The sequence below is a fragment of the Geotrypetes seraphini genome, chromosome 2, assembly GCF_902459505.1.
Source record: "Geotrypetes seraphini chromosome 2, aGeoSer1.1, whole genome shotgun sequence".
NCBI lineage: Eukaryota > Metazoa > Chordata > Amphibia > Gymnophiona > Dermophiidae > Geotrypetes > Geotrypetes seraphini.
The window spans coordinates 68,452,992-68,471,861 of NC_047085.1; the positions used below are offsets into that span (position 1 = coordinate 68,452,992).

The following is an 18,870-nucleotide window of genomic DNA, read 5'->3' on the forward strand; positions in this document are numbered from 1 at the left end:
AGGTTTAGTGTGCCACCGGCCAAAAGGTTTGCGGGACACTGCACTAGGTACTCACTTTCCATGTGTGTAGTTTTTACGAACACATGTACTCATGCAATTTTAGAAACATGGTTTTCTGCATCTAAAACTGGTTTACATGCAGATAAAGATTTACAAAATTACCCTCATATTTAGCAAATAATTACTGATGTATAACAAGTTACATTAATAATGACTGAATTTAAAAAAATGTTTGGCAGTATCAGACCGCTGAATGTAGCATTACTCTGGCCAATAATATGTTATTGCATTTAATGAAAAGAAATATTTTCTGACACAAACCTGAAGAACATCACTAAGATCAGCAGTGCTGATATCAGGGTCCTCAGTGGTGTTGAAGGGAACAGGAGTTATTCTTACAAGGGTGAGCACCCTGGGCTCTGGATATCTCCATAGCATCATCCCGGGACTATCCTCTGTCTCATTGTAAAACACAACCTCATATATATTAGGTAGCTTCTGTGCTTCTGTGAAATATAAGATTTGATTAATCATATATCACCACATAAAAAAATGCAAGAAAATTCTGTAATGTATTCTTTCTGATGATTACAACAGAAGATTAGGTTCTTGCCTCAATTAGGTTCTTACCTCGATAATCTTCTTTCCAGTAGAAAAGCACATGAGTCCTGAACCAGTGGTAGTGCATCTTCACTTGTGAGGAATGCAGAAGGCATCATCTACATTTTCAACTCCACTTCTCTGTATCACCGGGAACTTCCCTCTCTCCTCAGTTTGTACCAAATCAGAGATAACCCCTGAAAGAGGAGAAACAACAAGGAGGGGCACAGGAAACTCCCCATTCATATACTTTTGATATATTCTGCCAGAAAAAAACAACTCCTTAACAAATGCAATATAGCATCAACAAGGTGGAATGAAAAACACCTACCTGAGTACAACCAGCACTAACACTTGTTCTGTTCTGACCTTATCAAGAGCAATCCTATATAAACACTTCTGTATCTCTGAAGCTGTAGCTTCGTATTGCTTTGTTTTGCTTGAGTGTCATTAGACAAGCCTCTGCAGAAACATACCTGTCTGAAGTTAAAAGCAGGCTACACTGAAACTAATAGGGCAGGGCTTCAGGACTCATGTGATTATCTACTGGAAAGAAAATTATCGAGGTAAAAACCTAATCTTCCATTCCAGTACAAAAAGCACAAGTCCTGAACCTGTGGGACATACCAAAGCAGTCCCTTGAGCCTAGGGTTGGATAGAAAAGCCTGCTGCGAGCACCACAGATCCAAAAGAAAAGTCCTTTTGTGCTGCCACATCCACTTTGTAGAACTTAATAAAGGTATGTAGAGTGGACCATGTAGCTGCCCTACAAATCTCATCAAGTGGAACTGTCTTGAACTCTGCTCATGAAGAAGTCACACTTCTGGTGGAATGCGCTTTCAAGGAAATTGGCGGACATTTACCACAACTGATGTTTGCAGAGGAAATTAGCCGCTTGTATCTATGTAGAAAATGAAGCCTTAGAGGCTGGTTTTCCTCTCTGACCAGGATCCATGAAGATAAAGAGATGAACAGAAAGTCAGAAATCATTTGCTGCTTCCAGGTAACGAAGGAATACTCTTTTAACATCTAGCTGTGCTAGAACCTTGTCCTGCTTCTTTATGCCTGTGGCCTGAAATGCCAGCAGCCAGACTTCCTGATTCACATGAAATGCAAACACTACCTTTGGCAGAAAAGAGGGAACCATGTTACAGGCACACTCCCGCCTCCATGATTCTGAGGAATGGTTCCCTGCATGACAAGGCCTGGAGCTCTGAAACTCTTCTAGCTGAAACAATGGCTAACAGGAAAACCATCTTTACAATGAGGTCCATCAGTGTGGCCTTCTCTAAGGCTCATTCAGGGACTTACTTAGATTAAAGTTCTATGAAGGACAAGTTTGACACACAGGCGGACACAACTGCACTGCTCCCTTCAAAAACCTGGAAACATCAGGGTGAGAGGCCAAGGAGCCTTTTTCCAAATTAAGCTCGAAAACAGGAAAGACTGGCCACTTGAACCTTTCAGGAACTAACCACCAAGTCCTTCTCTAGACCTTCCTGAAGGAATGATAGGATCGTGGCTATTGGAGCCCTAACCGACTCTATTTGTTGCTCCGAACACCAGTGTTGAAATAATTTCCAGGCTTCTGCATATGCCACAACTGTCACTGGTCTCTTGGAGTGAAGGAGGGTGGGGCTAGGATCACCTCTGAGTACCTTTTTTGCAGTAAGGTCACATGCTCAAGTCATGCCATAAGCCCTTACCTCTAGCCCACCTCCCATGGGTCCAACACCTCTATCCTCTCCCTTCAACACCTCTCCCTTCCCTCCAGCTCCACTCCACCAACCATATGGGCCCAGCACCTGTTTCCCTTCCCCCCAATCCTCAGACCAGATCCAGCAACTGTCTCCCTTCAGCTCCAGCCGATCCAGCAGCCCAAACAACTTCCTCCCCACTTCGTAGGTGCAGTACAACGCCCCCTCACGAGTCCAGTTGTGAGCCCTCCCTCCTTCCCTCCCTAGCATGGGTCCAACAGCCCCCCACCCTCAAACCCTCCCCTCCCTCATTCTCGATGATAGGCAGCAAAAAACCCTCAAACAAAATAACCTGTTACTCACCTGGGTCAGCCCCTTCGTGCCTCCCAGGGCAGGCCAACCAGCCTGTTAGAAGCTTCCTGCATGCAGTGATGCTCCAACCGGAATCTTCTTGCCGCTAAGTCCCTCCTTCTGATGTAACCTGAATCCCGGCTCTGTGCAAATATACTGCTGCCACAATCATTACCTTGGCAAATGTGCATGGTGCCATTGCTAACCTAGAGGGAAAATGTCTCCCAGCACATGGAATCTAAGAAGCCTTCTGTGCTCCAGAAAAATGGGGATATGCAAATAAGCCTCATTCAGATCCAGGGAGGCTAGATATTCTCCCGGAGCAACCAAGGCAATAACTGATTGTACTGTCTATGTTTGGAAGTTGGATACCTTCAAAGCTGGATTGACTGACTTGAGATTTAGAGCTGGCTTCCAGTCATCTGAATTTTTCTTTGGCACGATACATAGAGTATCTTTCCAAGCCTGATTTGGCATCTTGGACATCTTGTACAGCCTGAATCTGTGGCTGCCATACTCTGGCTGCTTTCTCCGGCCTCACAGCTGGAAAGTCTAAAAAAAATCCCGAGGCGGCTGAAAAAATTTGAGCTTGTAGCCCTTCCAAATGATGTCCAGCACCCATTGGTCTGTGAAATCTAATCCCAAGCTTCTAGAAACTCCACAAGTCTCCTTTCTATACAGAAGAGATCAGAGAGGGATTTGGCATCATTGGGACTTTTTTACACTAGTTGCCAAACAGCCACCCGATGTTGAGTTTGCTCACCAAACTTCTACCTTGACCCCTGAAACAATCTCTGAGAAGCAAGTTTCGTTGAAGCCTGGTAAGACCATCTAGGGTCACATGGCTTGCTCTCTGGGAAAGACTCAGGCCGCCAATCCATCATTCTCATCATAAGATCGGCCAGTCCTTTACAAAAGAGCATTTGCCCTTTTAAAACGAAGCTTGCTCAATGTAGTTTTTGAAGCCGAATTCCCCACCCATTGTCTGATCCACAGCATCCTATGGGTGGAAATAGAGTAAGCAGACACCTTGTTCATGATTCTAAACACGTCTGGATAATTTCCTAAAAGAGAAGTCCATAGACCATTATTGAGATGGCTTGGGGAAATCCACTGCTTATTCTTAGGATAAACAGCATAAAATCTGTTTTATTACTTGGGATCTAGCTAGATACTTGAGACATGGGTTGGCCACTGTTGGAAACAGGATGATGAGCTTGATGGACCTTCAGTTTGTCCCAATATGGCAATTCTTATAATCAAAAAAAAAATAAATAGAACCAAGGGAGGCTGTTAAATAAATCTATATCCACATAGCACAACCTCAAGAGTATAGGATAACAAGTCCAAGTGTTACTCTTAAGGGAAAAAAGACCTCAGTGTCTAATAGGGAAAATCAAAGCAACCCATATAGACAGGCTAGTTGCAAATATCACTTGCAGCCAGCACACACATCCTCGGTCATGCATAGTGTTTGCAACATAATCGACCCCCGAGAGAATCAACTGGGAGTATATGCTCTCCTCCAAAGTCAGAGCCTGGCAAGGCATTTTATGGTAGTTGTGTAATCCTAGAAACTCCCGAAACCCCCCAAATCTACTTCACCCCGATGTCTCCTATAGTTAGTAATAAAACTGTACTCACAGTGCTGCCATGTGCTGTGCCTGCATCAACTCTCACTGTAGCTGGAAAAAGTGGAAGCTTTTCTACCTCAGACAAGCAAGCAAGATGTCCAGGGGCTTATCTCTTTAGGCTGCCTTTTACACAGGCTGTAAAGTCTGAAAACCGCTACCCCACCAGCTTCTACACAATTCTTCGGGGGGGGGGGGGGGGGAGGAGGCAGCTGTCACCTACAACCAGTGCAGAGCCAAATACAGCCTGCACTCAAGTGCTTGAACAACACTGGGATGAGCAGACTTTCAGGAGCCAAACCCCGAGCAGATCCTGTTAGAGCTGGCTGGCCAGACAGGTGCCCTATAGCAAGGGTGGTCCACCCAGCTACAGACCTCAGAATACTGAGTCTGCAGCTTCTCCCAGGAAGAAGTGTCACAGAAATACTGGGAGCCTCTATAGCACCCAAAGCTTCAAACAAAATATCAAATAAGAAAACAAAAATAAGAACTTTATACAGAGCAGATGAATAGACACCTTCTCAACTTGCTTGCACAAGGAAAAACAGAGGAGAGAGGGCAGTGCCCAATGATGCAGGGAGGTGGAGTTGAAAAAGTAGATGCCTTCTGCGTTCCTTGTGGTTGAAGATGCACTACTGCAGATTCAGGACTCATGTGCTTTTTGCACTGGAAAAATACATTAGACTTTTTTAAGCATCAGAGAAAAACAATTCCTCATTGTCATCATGGCAATCAAAACTGATCAAACCAATATGCACATTTATTGTAATCTTTTAAAATGCATTAGCTGAAAAGTAGTCATTGTCTTCTTACCTGCATCTTGTATATATTGGAATAGACCTGTCCTGAGATCATCAGAGCTATGTTCTGTTTTGAAACCTTGACACCTTCCTACTGGAGAAAAATGCTGGACTGGTCGGTCAGGCATTAACATATCAGATCTCCCTTCTCTGTTCATATAAACTTGTATAAGTTCATGTAAAAGGGTTAAACAATTCATATGTTCTTGACCCCAGAAGACCTAGTAAAATAAATATTGGAAAAAATACAGAAATGATTGTCAATATTCAAAACCAATTTGAATCCTCTTGTTTTTTCATGAGTGCCCACACCAATGTACAGAAACCATATCTATAAATAATTATGAGAAATTGAATAGGCAATAATAACGCCCCAACAGACATTGTAGGACTATAAGCCTATTTTGGAAAGGAACTGCTTGCTGCTGAAATTATGGCTGGCATGCATATCATGGGTGCAGAGTGAGGGGGTGAGGGTACGGGAAGTAGTGTTTGAGAATATGTCCAAAAAAGCAGAGGGCTGTGGTGAGAGGTTTGCAAAATGAATAGTACCCGAAAAGTTGGGCATTTTATAAAATCTTATTCTTTAGACAGTTTGACTATGGACAGTAACAATTCTATTACTGCCAAAGCATTCTTTGCAGCTACAGTATAATGCTTTTGTATTAAACAAAGCTAACAGCTATCTGAAAATGATATTGTACTAAAGCCTTCCAGACAATATAGGTGCCTTCTTCAGAAGGCCTTGAAATCGCAAGTACTTCATCACATTTGGAAAAGTCTTAGGCTGGGCCAAAACAGAAAAGTACCACAGTCTACCCCTATTTTCTGCTGCATCTCACCCTAGACTGTATGTCTTGTTGCTTGTCTGCTACCTAAAAGCATATTGAGCTCCATGTACTCCTATTTTCAGCCAGCCTTCTGACTCCCTTGCTGCTAACTGGATTTCCTTCTATTGAGAAATAGTTGACTGGTCTGTCTAGGTCACAGCAAGAAGCCCACAAGCTGGTCCTAGAAAGAAATATACATGCCCTAGAGGAGCAAAGGGAGGAAGGGATACATGCGTCTCTCCAGCAGAGAAAACTGGACTGGTCCACTGTGGGATTACTAGAAAGGAACAATCAAGTAATGCTATTCTCTGGAACTAGTATGGCTAGTAAAATTTAAACTTACTCCTATACTCACTTTTCCTCCGAATGCTGTTACATAAGAACATAAGCAATGCCTCTGCTAGGTCAGACCAGAGGTCCATTGTGCCCAGCAGTCCGCTCATGCGGCGGCCCATCAGGTCCAGGACCTGTATAGTAGTTCTCTATCTATACCCTTCAATCCCCTTTTCCTTCAGAAAATCATCCAATCCTTTCTTGAACCCCAATACTGTACTCTGTTCTATCACACCCTCTGGAAGCGCGTTCCAGGTGTCCACCTCCCTTTGGGTGAAGAAGAACTTCTTAGAATTGGTTCTGAATCTGTCCCCTCTTAATTTTTCCGAATGCCCTCTCGTTCTTGTAGTTTTCAATCTGTCCCTCTCCACTTTCTCTATACCTTTCATGATCTTGTAAGTCTCTATCATGTCCCCTCTAAGCCTCCGCTTCTCCAGGGAGAAGAGACCCAGTCTCTCTAATCTTTCAGTATATGAAAAGTTTTCCATACCCTTTATCTGTCGCATCGCTCTCCTCTGCACCCTCTCGAGTATCGCCATATCCTTCTTTAGATACAGCGACCAGTATTGGACGCAGTACTCCAGATGCGGGCGCACCATCGCCTGATACAACGGCAGGATAACATCCTTTGTTCTGGTTGTTATACCTTTCTTGATAATACCTAGCATTCTGTTCGCCTTCTTTGAGGCCACTGCGCACTGTGCCGATGGTTTCATCGTTTTATCAACCAGTACCCCCAAGTCCTTTTCTAGGCTACTTTCACCCATTACCAGCCCTCCCATTGTATAGCTGTACATTGGGTTTTTGTTTCCTACATGCAAGAATTTACATTTCTCTACATTAAAATTAATCTGCCATTTTTTTGCCCACTCTCCCAGTTTGTTCAGGTCCCTTTGTAGATCTTTACAGTCCTTTGTAGTCCTAACACCACTAAAAAGTTTTGTGTCATCTGCAAATTTTATAACCTCGCACTTCGTCCCTGTTTCTAGGTCATTGATAAATACATTGAACAACAGCGGTCCGAGTACCGACCCCTGCGGTACACCACTCGTGACCCTTCTCTAGTCCGAGTAGTGTCCCTTCACTCCTACCCTTTGCTTCCTACCCGCCAACCAATTTTTGTCTTGTTTAAAAAGATATTAGATTCTTACCTTTCTAATATCTTTTCTGATAGGTGTGTCATTCTGAACGGATGGATAATATCCCAGTGCTTTTGAGCCATGCAGAATGAATCCATTCCAGCTTTTGAATCCATCCTTCAGAGGGCTCTGTTGCCCCTTCAGTTTGTACCAAAGCAGGCAATAGCCCATAGAGAAACACATGTGAAGGAGGGGTACAGGGAAACTCCCCAAACTACAACTCCGTTCTGCACTGAAATCATAATAAACATGTTAAACATTGCCATTAAACAATCAAATTGGAAACATTTACGTTGCACAAGTATAACCCCAAAGTGTTATAGCAACAGTATATATTTTATACCCTTAAGGACTGACTAACATGCAAATATCCATTTCAATTTGAATCTTCTGATAGAGACAGTAGGTAGGCGCAGAAGACAACTGTCATGGCAGGGGTCCAGAATGACACACCCATGTACAAGAAATGATATTAGCTAGGTAAGAACTTAATCTCTTTTTTAGTGCAACAGATGTGTCATTCTGGAAGGACAGTACGTACAAAAGCAGTCCCAGAAATCTAGAATGGGACCACTGTGCCGGCTCATAACCCTGAGGACCTAAAGGCTGAGTCCTTGCCACTACATCTACTTTGTAAAACTTGGAAATTGTATGATGAATGGACCAAGTCGCTGCCCTATAAATCTCCTTGGGGAGACCACCCGAGCTTCTGCCCATGGAGAAGCCACACTTCTAGTGGAATGCGCCTTTATGGAAACTGGTGACATTTTGCCCCAGGAAATATATGCTGATGAAATGGCCCTATGAATCCATCTGGATATTATGAACTTGGAGGCTGGTGCACCGGGTCTAGCCTGACTAGTGAGCACCAAAAGATGGTCAACCTGAACCCATTGATGACCTCAAGATATTGGAGAAGCACTCTTCTCACATCCAATGTTGTCAGAATTCGGTTATGGACGGAAGGCTGACAGCCTGACTTTTTGATATGGAAAACCAAAATAACCTTAAGCAAAAGGAATGGAATGGTGTGCAAAGAAACTCTGGCCTTTGTAAATTTGAGAAAGGCTCTCTGCAAGAAAGAGCCAGTAACTCCGAGACTCTTAAGAACATAAGAAGTTGCCTCTGCTGGGTCAAACCAGAGGTCCATCGCGCCCAGCAGTCCATACCCGCGGCGGCCCATCAGGCCCATGACCTGTACGGTGATCTTTGTCTGAACCCTTAAATCCCCCTTGGTCTCTATCTATACTCTCTCTATATCCCATCTCTACCTCTATCTGTATCCCTCAATCCCCCTATCTTTCAGGAATTTATCCAATCCTTCTTCTCGCTAAAGTAATGGCCATAAGAAAAATCATCCTGAGCATCAGATCCATCAAAGATGCTTCCTTTAGTGGCTCAAATGGAGCTTAGCTGAGACTTTGTAAAACCACATTAAGGTTCTATTTACACTTCTTCTCTTGATGCTCTAATCTCCTCCCATGGCTTTGAGTACCATCTCTATGCTCATGACTCACAAAATCTACTTCTCCACACTTGAAATTTCTACTGGAATCCAGATCTGAGTCTCAGCCTGCCTCTATGACATTGCTATCTGGATATGCCACTGCCATCTAAAATTAAACATGGCCAAGATTGAACTCCTTATCTTTCCTCCTAAACACGCTTCACCCTCTCCTTCATTCTCTATATAGATAATACTCTCATCCTCAGCATCTCAACGGCTTGCAACCTCAGGGTCTTCTTTTACACATCTCTTTCCTTCTCCTCGCATATCCAACAGACCACCAAAACTTGTCACTTCTTTCTCTATAACATTGCTAAAATATGTTCCTTCCTTTCCAAGCACGCTGCCAAGACCCTCATCCATACCCTCGTCATCTCTCACCTGTATTACTGCAACTTGTTTTTCGCAGGTCTCCCGCTAAGCCACATCTCTCCCCTTCAATCTGTCAGAACGTTGTGGCACACCTCGTATTCCACCAGTGTTGTTATGCTCACATTACCCTTCTCCTAAAGTCGCTTCAATGGCTCCCTGTACATTTCCGTATTCAATTCAAGCTCCTCTTATTGATCTTCAAGTATATTCACTCTGCAGCTCCTCAGTATCACTCCTCTCTTATTACCTCCTATGCTCCACCCCAGGAACCCCGCTCATCTGATAAATCTCTCTTCAGTACCATTCTCTTCCACTGCCAACTCCTGTCTCTGTCCCTTCTACCTTGCTGCACTGCATGCCTGAAACAATCTGCCTGACTTGGTACTTCAGTCTCTGTCTCTGGCGGTTTTCAAGCCCAGGCTGAAAGCCCACTTTTTTGAGGCTGCATTTAAATCCTAATCTTACCACATATTAGTCCCCTATCCCTTCCATTAGCCCCCTTCTTACTCCCCACATGAGCAACATGTATATATTCCCCCCTTTTTTTGTCTGTCTTAACTAGATTGTAAGCTCTTGTGAACAGGGACTGTCTCTTCTGTGTTTAATGTACAACACTGAGTGCACTTGGTAGTGCTATAAAAATAATAAATAGTAGTCGTGAATGGGTGTTTACTGAGGGCCTGAGAAGTAGTGCTCCCTTTAAGAATCTGGCTGTGTCTGGTTGAGATTCCAACGAAACCTTTCGGCATTGAGTCCTGAAACAAGAAGAGTCCCGCCACTTGGACTCTGAGGGACGCCACTGTCAAGGCCAGCCTGGAGGAAGGCAAACACTACGGAGATCGGAGCAGAGAAAGGCTCCTCCTTTTCTTTAATACACCAGTGCTGGAAAGTTTCTCATGACTTAGCATAAGCAGAGACCATTGTAGGCTTTTTAGATATGAACACCATGGTCTGAGTAGTCAAACTGGAGTCACTAGAATGACTGCTCCCCAATGGCTTGCAATTCCAATCTGGCCTAATATGGACCATGGAGGAAACACGTTTAAGAGCTTGCTCATCAGCCACAGCTGGACCAGAGTGTCCAGACCTGTACTTCTGGGCTCAGATCTTTGTCTGAAGAATCTGTCCACTCTCTTGGTTCTTGCTGCTGCCATCCAATCGAATATTGGGTGACCCCAACAATGAACAATGGCTTGGAAGACTGTTGACGAGAGCTCCTACTCACCCAGATTCAGTGGCTGTCTGCTGAGGAAATCGGCTTGGACATTGTCCACTCCCACTACATGCACATGCCCTTGACAATGTGGGTAGAGCCACAAGTCCATACTGGCCCAGGCTCCCGGTGTCCATGGCAGAAACATCATGCAGGGGGTCAGACTGATGTGACCACCACAATAGCAACAAGATTTAGTGAGGATGCAGATGAGCCTACGCCCAGAGGACCAAGTCTATCATGGTTACCATGAAGCGTAGCACTTGGAGGTAGTACTATGCAGACGGGACTGGTTTAGCAAGCAAGCTCATTATCTGAGCGTAAAGCTTCCATCTGCATGCCTCTGGAAGAAAGACTTGATCTTCCGCCATGTTGAAGACTCCCAGGTATTGGGACGGAAACAGTTGGCTCTTTCAGAAATTCACTATGCAACACAGGCATTGCAGGACCTGGACCACGTGAGCCACTGCTTGTTCCCCTTCTGGAAAAGATGAAGCCCTGATCAGCCAATTGTCCAGGTATGTTTAAACCTGCAAGCCCATCTGGTGCAGATGGATAGCTACCAAAATCATCACCTTGGTGAATACGCGAGGTGCTGTCACCAACCCAAATGGAAGGGCCGAGAACTGATGATGGTTTTTCAGGATATGAAATCCCTGGAACTTTCTGTGAACCGGAAATATGGGAATGTGTAGGTAGGCCTCTGTCAAATCCAGAGAGGCCAGAAATTCCCCTAATGCTATCAGTGTATGACTGAACATACTGTCTTCATGTGCAAACACAGAACTTTCAGTGCTGCATTGATGTGCGTAAGATCCAGAATAGGTCTCCAATCATCTGAGCCTTTCTTGAGCATGACGAAGTATATGGAGTATCTGCTCAAGCCTGAAACTTCGGGCAGCACAGACTCTATGGCCTGAATATCTAACAGCCTTTGAATTGTAGCTTCAACCTTGCATGCCTTCTCTGGTTGCCCTGCCAGGGAGTTCACATACCAGTCCATCAAGGGCTGGGCAAATTCGAGCTTGACACTAGTCTGAATGATCTCCAATACCTAACAGTCTTTACCCAGGCCTCTGCTTAATGCAAGAATCATCTCCCTATTTTCAGGGGAACCACTCCAGACTTGGTGTTATTGTGATTTCTTGAGAGGATGTAGAAAATGAGAACTGGAGGCCTGGTTCTGCCTGGGACTTGAGAATTTTTGTCTGGATCCCTAGAAGGATCTCTGAGAGGAGGCTCTTCCTGAGAACTGCCGAAAGTGTCTGGAGTCTCTCAAGGTTCACATTCTGCTGTCAAGTAGAGAATTCAGCTGACGATCTGTCACGCTTGTCATGAGATTGTCTAGTGCCTTTCCAAACATCCCTTGAAAGGAAGTCTGCTGAGGGAAGTCTTACAGGCGGAATCTCCCATCCATTGCCTGATCCAGAGCATTCTGCAGGCTGAGATCAAATAAGACAAAACTTTGCTCAGGGCTAATGATGTCGTATAGAGCATTGGCTACATAATTCACTCTAGTTGGAATAAAGGCATACCCTCTTCCAGTTCAAGACTCCACATACTGGCATGACGTGTCACAAAGGATGCTGCTGCATCTACTTTTATTCCCAAGGATAGCGTTTTGAATTTTCTTTTAAGAATCACATCATCTCTGCAATCCTGCATATCCTTTAATACTATGCCTCTCTCACTTAGTATGGACAGGTGCTTGGTTACCTGCGCTGCCAAGGACTATACCTTGGGCTGGGCAAACAGCAGTTGACACTCCTGTGTCATCGGATACAGCCGAACCAAAGTCCTGTCTACCTTACGGGCCCCTTCAGGTCATCCCAATACACTGATATCAGGATGCCAGGGAAAAAGAGAAGACTGTGCTCTCACTGCACTCATTATAGAGCAGGGAGCAGAAGAGACCTGTTGGGAGTCCAAACTAAGCTCCGTAGAGAGTAAGCGATAAGCTCTAACAGAGCCAAGGGTCTCAACAGCTGGCAGACCATGAGGTCATCCCCCTGATTAAGGCCACCACAGTATCTAGTACACAAGTAACTGCCTGTGACTCTGCAAAGGTTTGCTCTGTGATAATAAGGGCATAGAAATAGACCCCTCATTCATTGAATCACCCCAGCCTCCTTGTGTACCTCCTGATGTGCTGATAAACGTCCTTGAGGATTTCGGCTATCTAGGAAAACTCTCCACATTAGACTGACAAATTCTGGAGAAAATGCTGTTATTATACAGCATGGAGTCTCCTTTAGATGACTCCAGCTTACGTCTCTTGGGCTCCCCAGCCCCTGCACCCCTGCGTTTAGGAAGACCGCTCCCATCCATGGACCCCCCACCACCACTCGTCAGCCCTAGAGAGCAAAAGGGAGATTAAGTTGACTGCTCCCACCCCTTCACATCTATGCACTCATTCTACGCAAACCTAGCATGAATTAGGGCTAAAAGAGCCAGAGGATGCAATCCTTGACAGTTATGAGCCAAAATGAGGTAAATTGAATCTTTTGGAGAACTTTTTCTAAAATTGGGAAATCCAAGATGGTCCCCATCGCAGCATTTTGGCACAAAAAAATGGCTTCAAACATTTAAAATAAAACAAAAACCCAGTGATTTTAACATTTTAAAGGTGGGGAAACCTAAGGGAAGGTACAGAAACCTAGAAAAAAAACATTTTAAAGGACCCCCCCCCTTTTCCTCATAGGCTGTAACAACCTTATTCACCGTGACCTGTGTTGGGAATATGCTGCAGCCTGCAACAGCTCCAAAGGTAGCTGGATCTGGGAGAAAAAAATCACTGCTACAATGAAACTGTTCCTCTAACACTAAAATCTTTAGGCTGCCAGTCAGACCAGTGTCTGACTGAGCCTTGAACCCCTGCGGACATGAAAAGGAGCAGGTGAAATGCAGCCAGCATCCTGTAGGACCCCACTGCCCCCTATGGATGCCGATCAGCCTGCACTCAAGCCACTGTGATGCAGTAGCCGAGCAATGCTACAAGGTGAATGGACTCCGAGTTTCAAAAGGTTATTGCAGGCTGACCAACAGGTACCACAGAGGGATTGGTCTGTCAACTGAAGACTTCAGTCTGCTTCTCCTGCATGCATGCAGAGCTGAACCCTCGACTAGGGGAGCTCTTAGCACCAAATTCAGTCAAAATACCACAAAAAGACTGAAAAAAACCCCAAACAGAGTAAATCGAAAAACTCCTTCCGGCTCACGTGCAGAAGGAAAAACTGAAGGGGGAAGCAGAGCCCTCTGGTGAAGGAGGAAGGGTTTAAAATCTAAACTGGATTCCTTCTGTATGGCTTGCAAGCACTGGGATATTACCCATCCATCCAGAATGACACTATTGCACTATAATACATAAGGCAACAGTAGTTGAAGTTCAGAGTTATATTTGTACTTATAAAAATCCTGTCAAATACTATTCTATAACAAGAGATGGGGAAAAACAGGTAATGCTCCAAATGTTCCAAAAAAACCCCAAAAACAAACAAACACCCCCCCCCCCCCCCCCAACAAACCATACTGTAGTGTAAACAACTCTGGTGAAAAAATTACACTTCTACCTCAATCTTTTGAAATTTTTTACAAACAATAAAGGTGATATGTATGTTCAGAAGCCCAGAGACAGAGGTTTGAATTTATTTTCTTTTACCCTTTCAGGCTAAAATTATAATAATTGCACACAATTTTACTTATTAACTTTTTTCTCTTTACCAATAATAAAAAAAACTTTTGTGAAATGACTTAACTTAGTGGGTTAGGGGTCAAATCTCCAGTCTCCGTTATATTTTGCTATTGTATGTATCTCGTGCTGGAACTTCCACAATCATTCTAAACATTTTAATATGTTTGACCTTTTTGTTGATATGAATATAAATAATTTATGGAACATTTTGATACACCATAGAAGGAGGCACTTCCTGACACCAACACTCTTTACAAACCTGCATCAGTCCACCTCTTACATCGATAAGCACTTTTGGAACATAATGGTGGAGACTAGGGTTTCCACTGTGCTTACACCACTTGGCTTCTAGATTTGTTGTACAGCAGACAGGGCCAAGTAGAGATCTGCTTCTGTCTTTCATGTTTGTTTTAAGGACCAAGTCATTTAAGCTGAGCACAAGTGATACACCATGGATCATGCCTAAAAGATTAAAAAAAAATGTCATAAAGTTAGACGGTTTAATAACTTAATAATAATAATAATAACTTTATTCTTCTATACCGCCAGATGGCTTCTAGGCGGTTCACAACTGAAAAGAGCTGGACAATCAACAAATTACAAAATGCAAATAGTGAAAGTACAACATATTATATAAAGATAGACAGAAGGAAAATATAAATTTAGTTTGTGCTACTTATACAATAAAATAGTTGCTCAGCTGTTAAGCTTGAAAACTGCAGGTCCCAGCCTGTTTGTTACCAGCTTTCACTGTCATAATACTTTTTTCCTTTTGTACTTTATTCTTAATCTCTGCTGTATACTAGGGTATGGATTATTTGTTGCTGCTTGATAATGCTTAATTTTTTAATTAACTTCATATTTTTTGATTCTGCACTTTTAAAACTTCACCATGAGCACTGTTAGTGAATTTACATGATTGACTTTAAACAATTTCATTGCTAGTTTTAAAGTACCAAATAATTTTTTTCAGATGTTTATAAATATGCAAATATTTTAAGGTTAATGACTTTTTTCATGATAATAGGCAATTTATCCAGAAGAGCTTATAGTGAATCAGAACAGCAGTTTTATTTAATTCTGTTCTTTCCTGAGAGGAAATAAGCATTTTGAATTTTCACTTTTGTTTGTCTGATATACATACAACTTCGCTATATAACTATTTGTAACAGGAATTCAGTTTATGCTCTTAAAATCAAGATAATCTAAACGAGTCCAAATACATAACATGTGCTACCTATAAAAAAACAACCAAAAACAAGAGAGAGAAATACCTCATGTCTAATATGAGAGAGTACAACCTTTTATTATTGCCAGCCGCAGTGGTAAAAGCTCCAATGTTCATAGAATACCCTTGAGCATCAGAACTTTTACCACCACAGCCGGCAAAAAAAAAAAAATGCTAACGCGGCATCATAAAAGGGGGTAAAAGTGAAATAAGGAAGGAACCAAACAATGATATTTATTCTTTCTCTTCACAAATACGAAAGCTCACATTTCATCAAAATGTACATTTATGAAGACTCGACATGGACGTGTTTCAGCAAAATCAATGCCTGCGTCAGGAGCTTAACTTCTATAAAATTCATACAAGACATTAGCAATAATAAAACATAAATGTAAAGAATAATTACCGACATTTACAAATCCGCAGTAGAGGTAAATGCTCCAATGCTCATAGAATTCCTATGAGTGTCTGAGCATAAACCTTGCTGGCCCACAGTGGAAATCTCTACCGCAGCTTTGTAAAAGGAACCGAATGAAAATAAAAGAGACAGAAAACAGATCACTCAACAATAATCAAGCAAATAGATATTTTTTTAAAAAACATATCAGACTAGTTATCTAAAGAATAAAAATCTCAAACAAATTATTGTTAAAAATTTGTTAAACAATAATGCAAACTGCTGTGTTAAAAATGAATAAATAGATAAATAAACAACACAAAAGCTTAATGCAGCTTCGTAAAAAGGGGTGTAAGTTTGATGTTATATTTCAAAGGAAAATTGATAAGAACTTTTAAAGTGTGTTTCAGAATTTAAACTGGATTTTTGTGACTCCTGTTGTTAAAAAGAAGTATTAAGTACTGGGAAATAGAGAGTTTTAATCCCTTCACTGTGTAAGACCACTGATTCAACTCAGATTGCCTAATATTATTGGTGTTTAAGGCAAATGTTTTATATGTAATCTGAGAACTAAGGTCTAGATTCTGTAAAGGACGTCTAACTTTAGGCATCCACAATTTGGGCGTCCATCGGCTTAGGCGTACAAATAAATTAGATAATAAGACCAATTAATGACTTTAACAAGCATTAATTGGAATTTAGACGTCCAAACGCTGGATGTAATTCTACAAGTAGATGTCCACAAAATTGTGGACATCCAGCAAAAAAAGCTGCACCTAACAATAGGCGGTATGGCATAGGCGTGGCTTTGATGTGGACATCCATCTACAGAATTGTATGCTGCTCAGTGCCCTAACCCGTCTACCTCACACCTAAAATGTAGATCTTTCAAAACCAGGACTACTTTTGAGCGTGAGCTGGGCACTAGGTAGACGCTATTAGGTGGACAGGGCTTAGGCGTCAGTTAGGCATCCATTTATAGGTGAATGGGACTTTTATTTTGAGATTTAAGAGGACTCCAGGTTGATATTAAGCTCAAAATATATTTAATGATGCATTACTCAATCAAAGCACATCAACAATATATATATATTAAACTTCTGTTTTGGGGCTAAAGAGGACTTCTATTTGATCATAGAAAAAGATGTTTAATAATGCATTAGTGAAGCATAGCTCAAGAAAAAATATACTGTATATATTGCATACTAAACCTCATTTTCAAAAGGTTAAGAACATAAAAGGAAATACACTACTCACACAATAGCTATCCTTCACAGCAAATGGACATACCTGGTATACAATCTTGAGATCACTGTGATGTCATCAACATACACCTACATGGCAGACTGTCACAAAAAAGAAAAAAAAAAACCTTAGGAGCCCTTACCATGGGCTCAAATCCATCCTCCCCTTTCCAGTACTTTTGCAGCTTTTTATTTGCTCTTTTAAGAGAGTATGGATGGTGGACTTTGTCATTTTCATAAACACTCTGCCCTTTCCATGGTTCAGAATGAAACTTATTTTTACCCTGAGATGGCTAGGATCTTCTAAGTTATCATGGTAGGAACCCCTGACTAAAAGGAAGCACATATGGCTCAATGGTTAAAGGCAGCTCCTCCATCTTCTGAAGGTCATGGGTTAAAGTCCCAAGGATGGTCAGTTACCCCAAAGAACATCTTCCAATTTTTTTTTTGTGACATCTAGGTGCATATTGATGATGTCACAGTGATCTCAAGATTGTACATCAGGCAAGTCCATTTGCTCTGAAGGATAGCTATTGTTTGAGTAGTGTATAATGTGACCAGTCAGGATCCGTGTCTGCCTTGGTCTCTGTTGTTGTCCTAGTGGCCATCGGGGGAGCCAGAGAGAGACCCAGGTGAGAGCAGGCTCAGTCAGAGTAGGGCGTGGCTCCCCTCATGAAAAGCCAGTAGTTTGCACTTGGCAGGGGAGGTGAGGGGGAAGACATGGGCCTCTTCCCAATGAAAAAGTTCCAGGCTAAAGCTGGATAATGCCTTAGACCTGGGTGTGGAAGGAGCTGGGTCCATACCACCATTTGTAGCACAGGCCAGCAAGTGTTATGGAGCTGTAAGAAGAGGCAAGTGGCATAAGGCAAGTACTGACTGGAGAACTGTGATTGATTGGAGAACTATGAGTTTTTGCTTTTTCCTATTTTTGCTGAGGATGTTTTTGTTTGCCTTTTTCATGGAATGCCAGAACTGTGGATTTTTGTTTGCTGTTTTTGTTCTCAGCCCATGCTTGTAGGAAGCTGGGAGTGCCTTTAGTGGGAGAAGTTTGCCATGATCTGGGAGGGATTTTGAAAGCTGTTTTTGTGCTTTTTGAATGCAAACTTGAGGCACTTCTCCTGACCTCAGCAGTGCTGTGATAGCTGGAGGCTTTCATATTTGGGCTGTTTGAACGTTGGGACTGTTACAGCTAAGGAGCTGGACTTACCTGAGCCCTAGAGTGTACAGGCTAGGGGAAAGAACTTTGTGGAGAGGAAACTGTTTGGATGATAAAATACAGTTGGAGTTAAATGAACTGTGTGGAGAAATCCTGAGAGCTACCCAGGATTTTCCCCTGAACTTTTCTTTTGGAATTGCATTTTGTTTTCTTTTGCTGGGCACATTCTGACCATTAAACTTACTTTGAGAATTGTTTCACCTGTAATTTTGTTGGGGGGGGGGGGGGTTATATAAAGTATTGCAGTCCTTGCAGGGTTAACTCCATTCTGAGTCACACGCCCAGTTCGATTTTAACTGTAGCTACTAGGGGCACTGTGAAACCTGCTTAGAGGCTCTGGTGGTGGCTACAATTTCCTTTTATGTTCTTAACCTTTTGGAAATGAGGTTTAGTATGCAATATATACAGTATATTTTTTCATGTGCTATGCTTCACTAATGTATTATTAAACATCTTTTCTATTATTATCAAATAGGAGTCCTCTTTAGCTCAATTTGTTCCAGAAGCATGCTCGTATATCAAAGCGAGTTTCCCCATAGAAAGTAATGGAAACTCGGATGATTTGTTCCACATCCAAAAACAGGCCTATGTTGCAATTAAAAGCTCACCACCCTTCCCTGC

The 18,870-nt window shown here is 42.5% G+C and overlaps 1 protein-coding gene across 8 annotated transcripts in view; it reads right to left on the reverse strand.

The window, feature by feature from the left end:
- The window catches only part of VPS13B (vacuolar protein sorting 13 homolog B), a 1,237,203-nt gene that overhangs the window by 292,940 nt on the left and 925,393 nt on the right, over positions 1–18,870 (reverse strand). For all 8 annotated transcript variants that reach the window (XM_033933145.1, XM_033933154.1, XM_033933146.1 and 5 more), the window contains 3 exons: positions 14,424–14,626; positions 5,093–5,300; positions 322–506 (listed from right to left, as the gene is read on the reverse strand). In XM_033933145.1, coding sequence (XP_033789036.1) covers positions 322–506; positions 5,093–5,300; positions 14,424–14,626 — 596 coding nt within the window. The remainder of the gene's footprint in view (positions 1–321; positions 507–5,092; positions 5,301–14,423; positions 14,627–18,870) is intronic.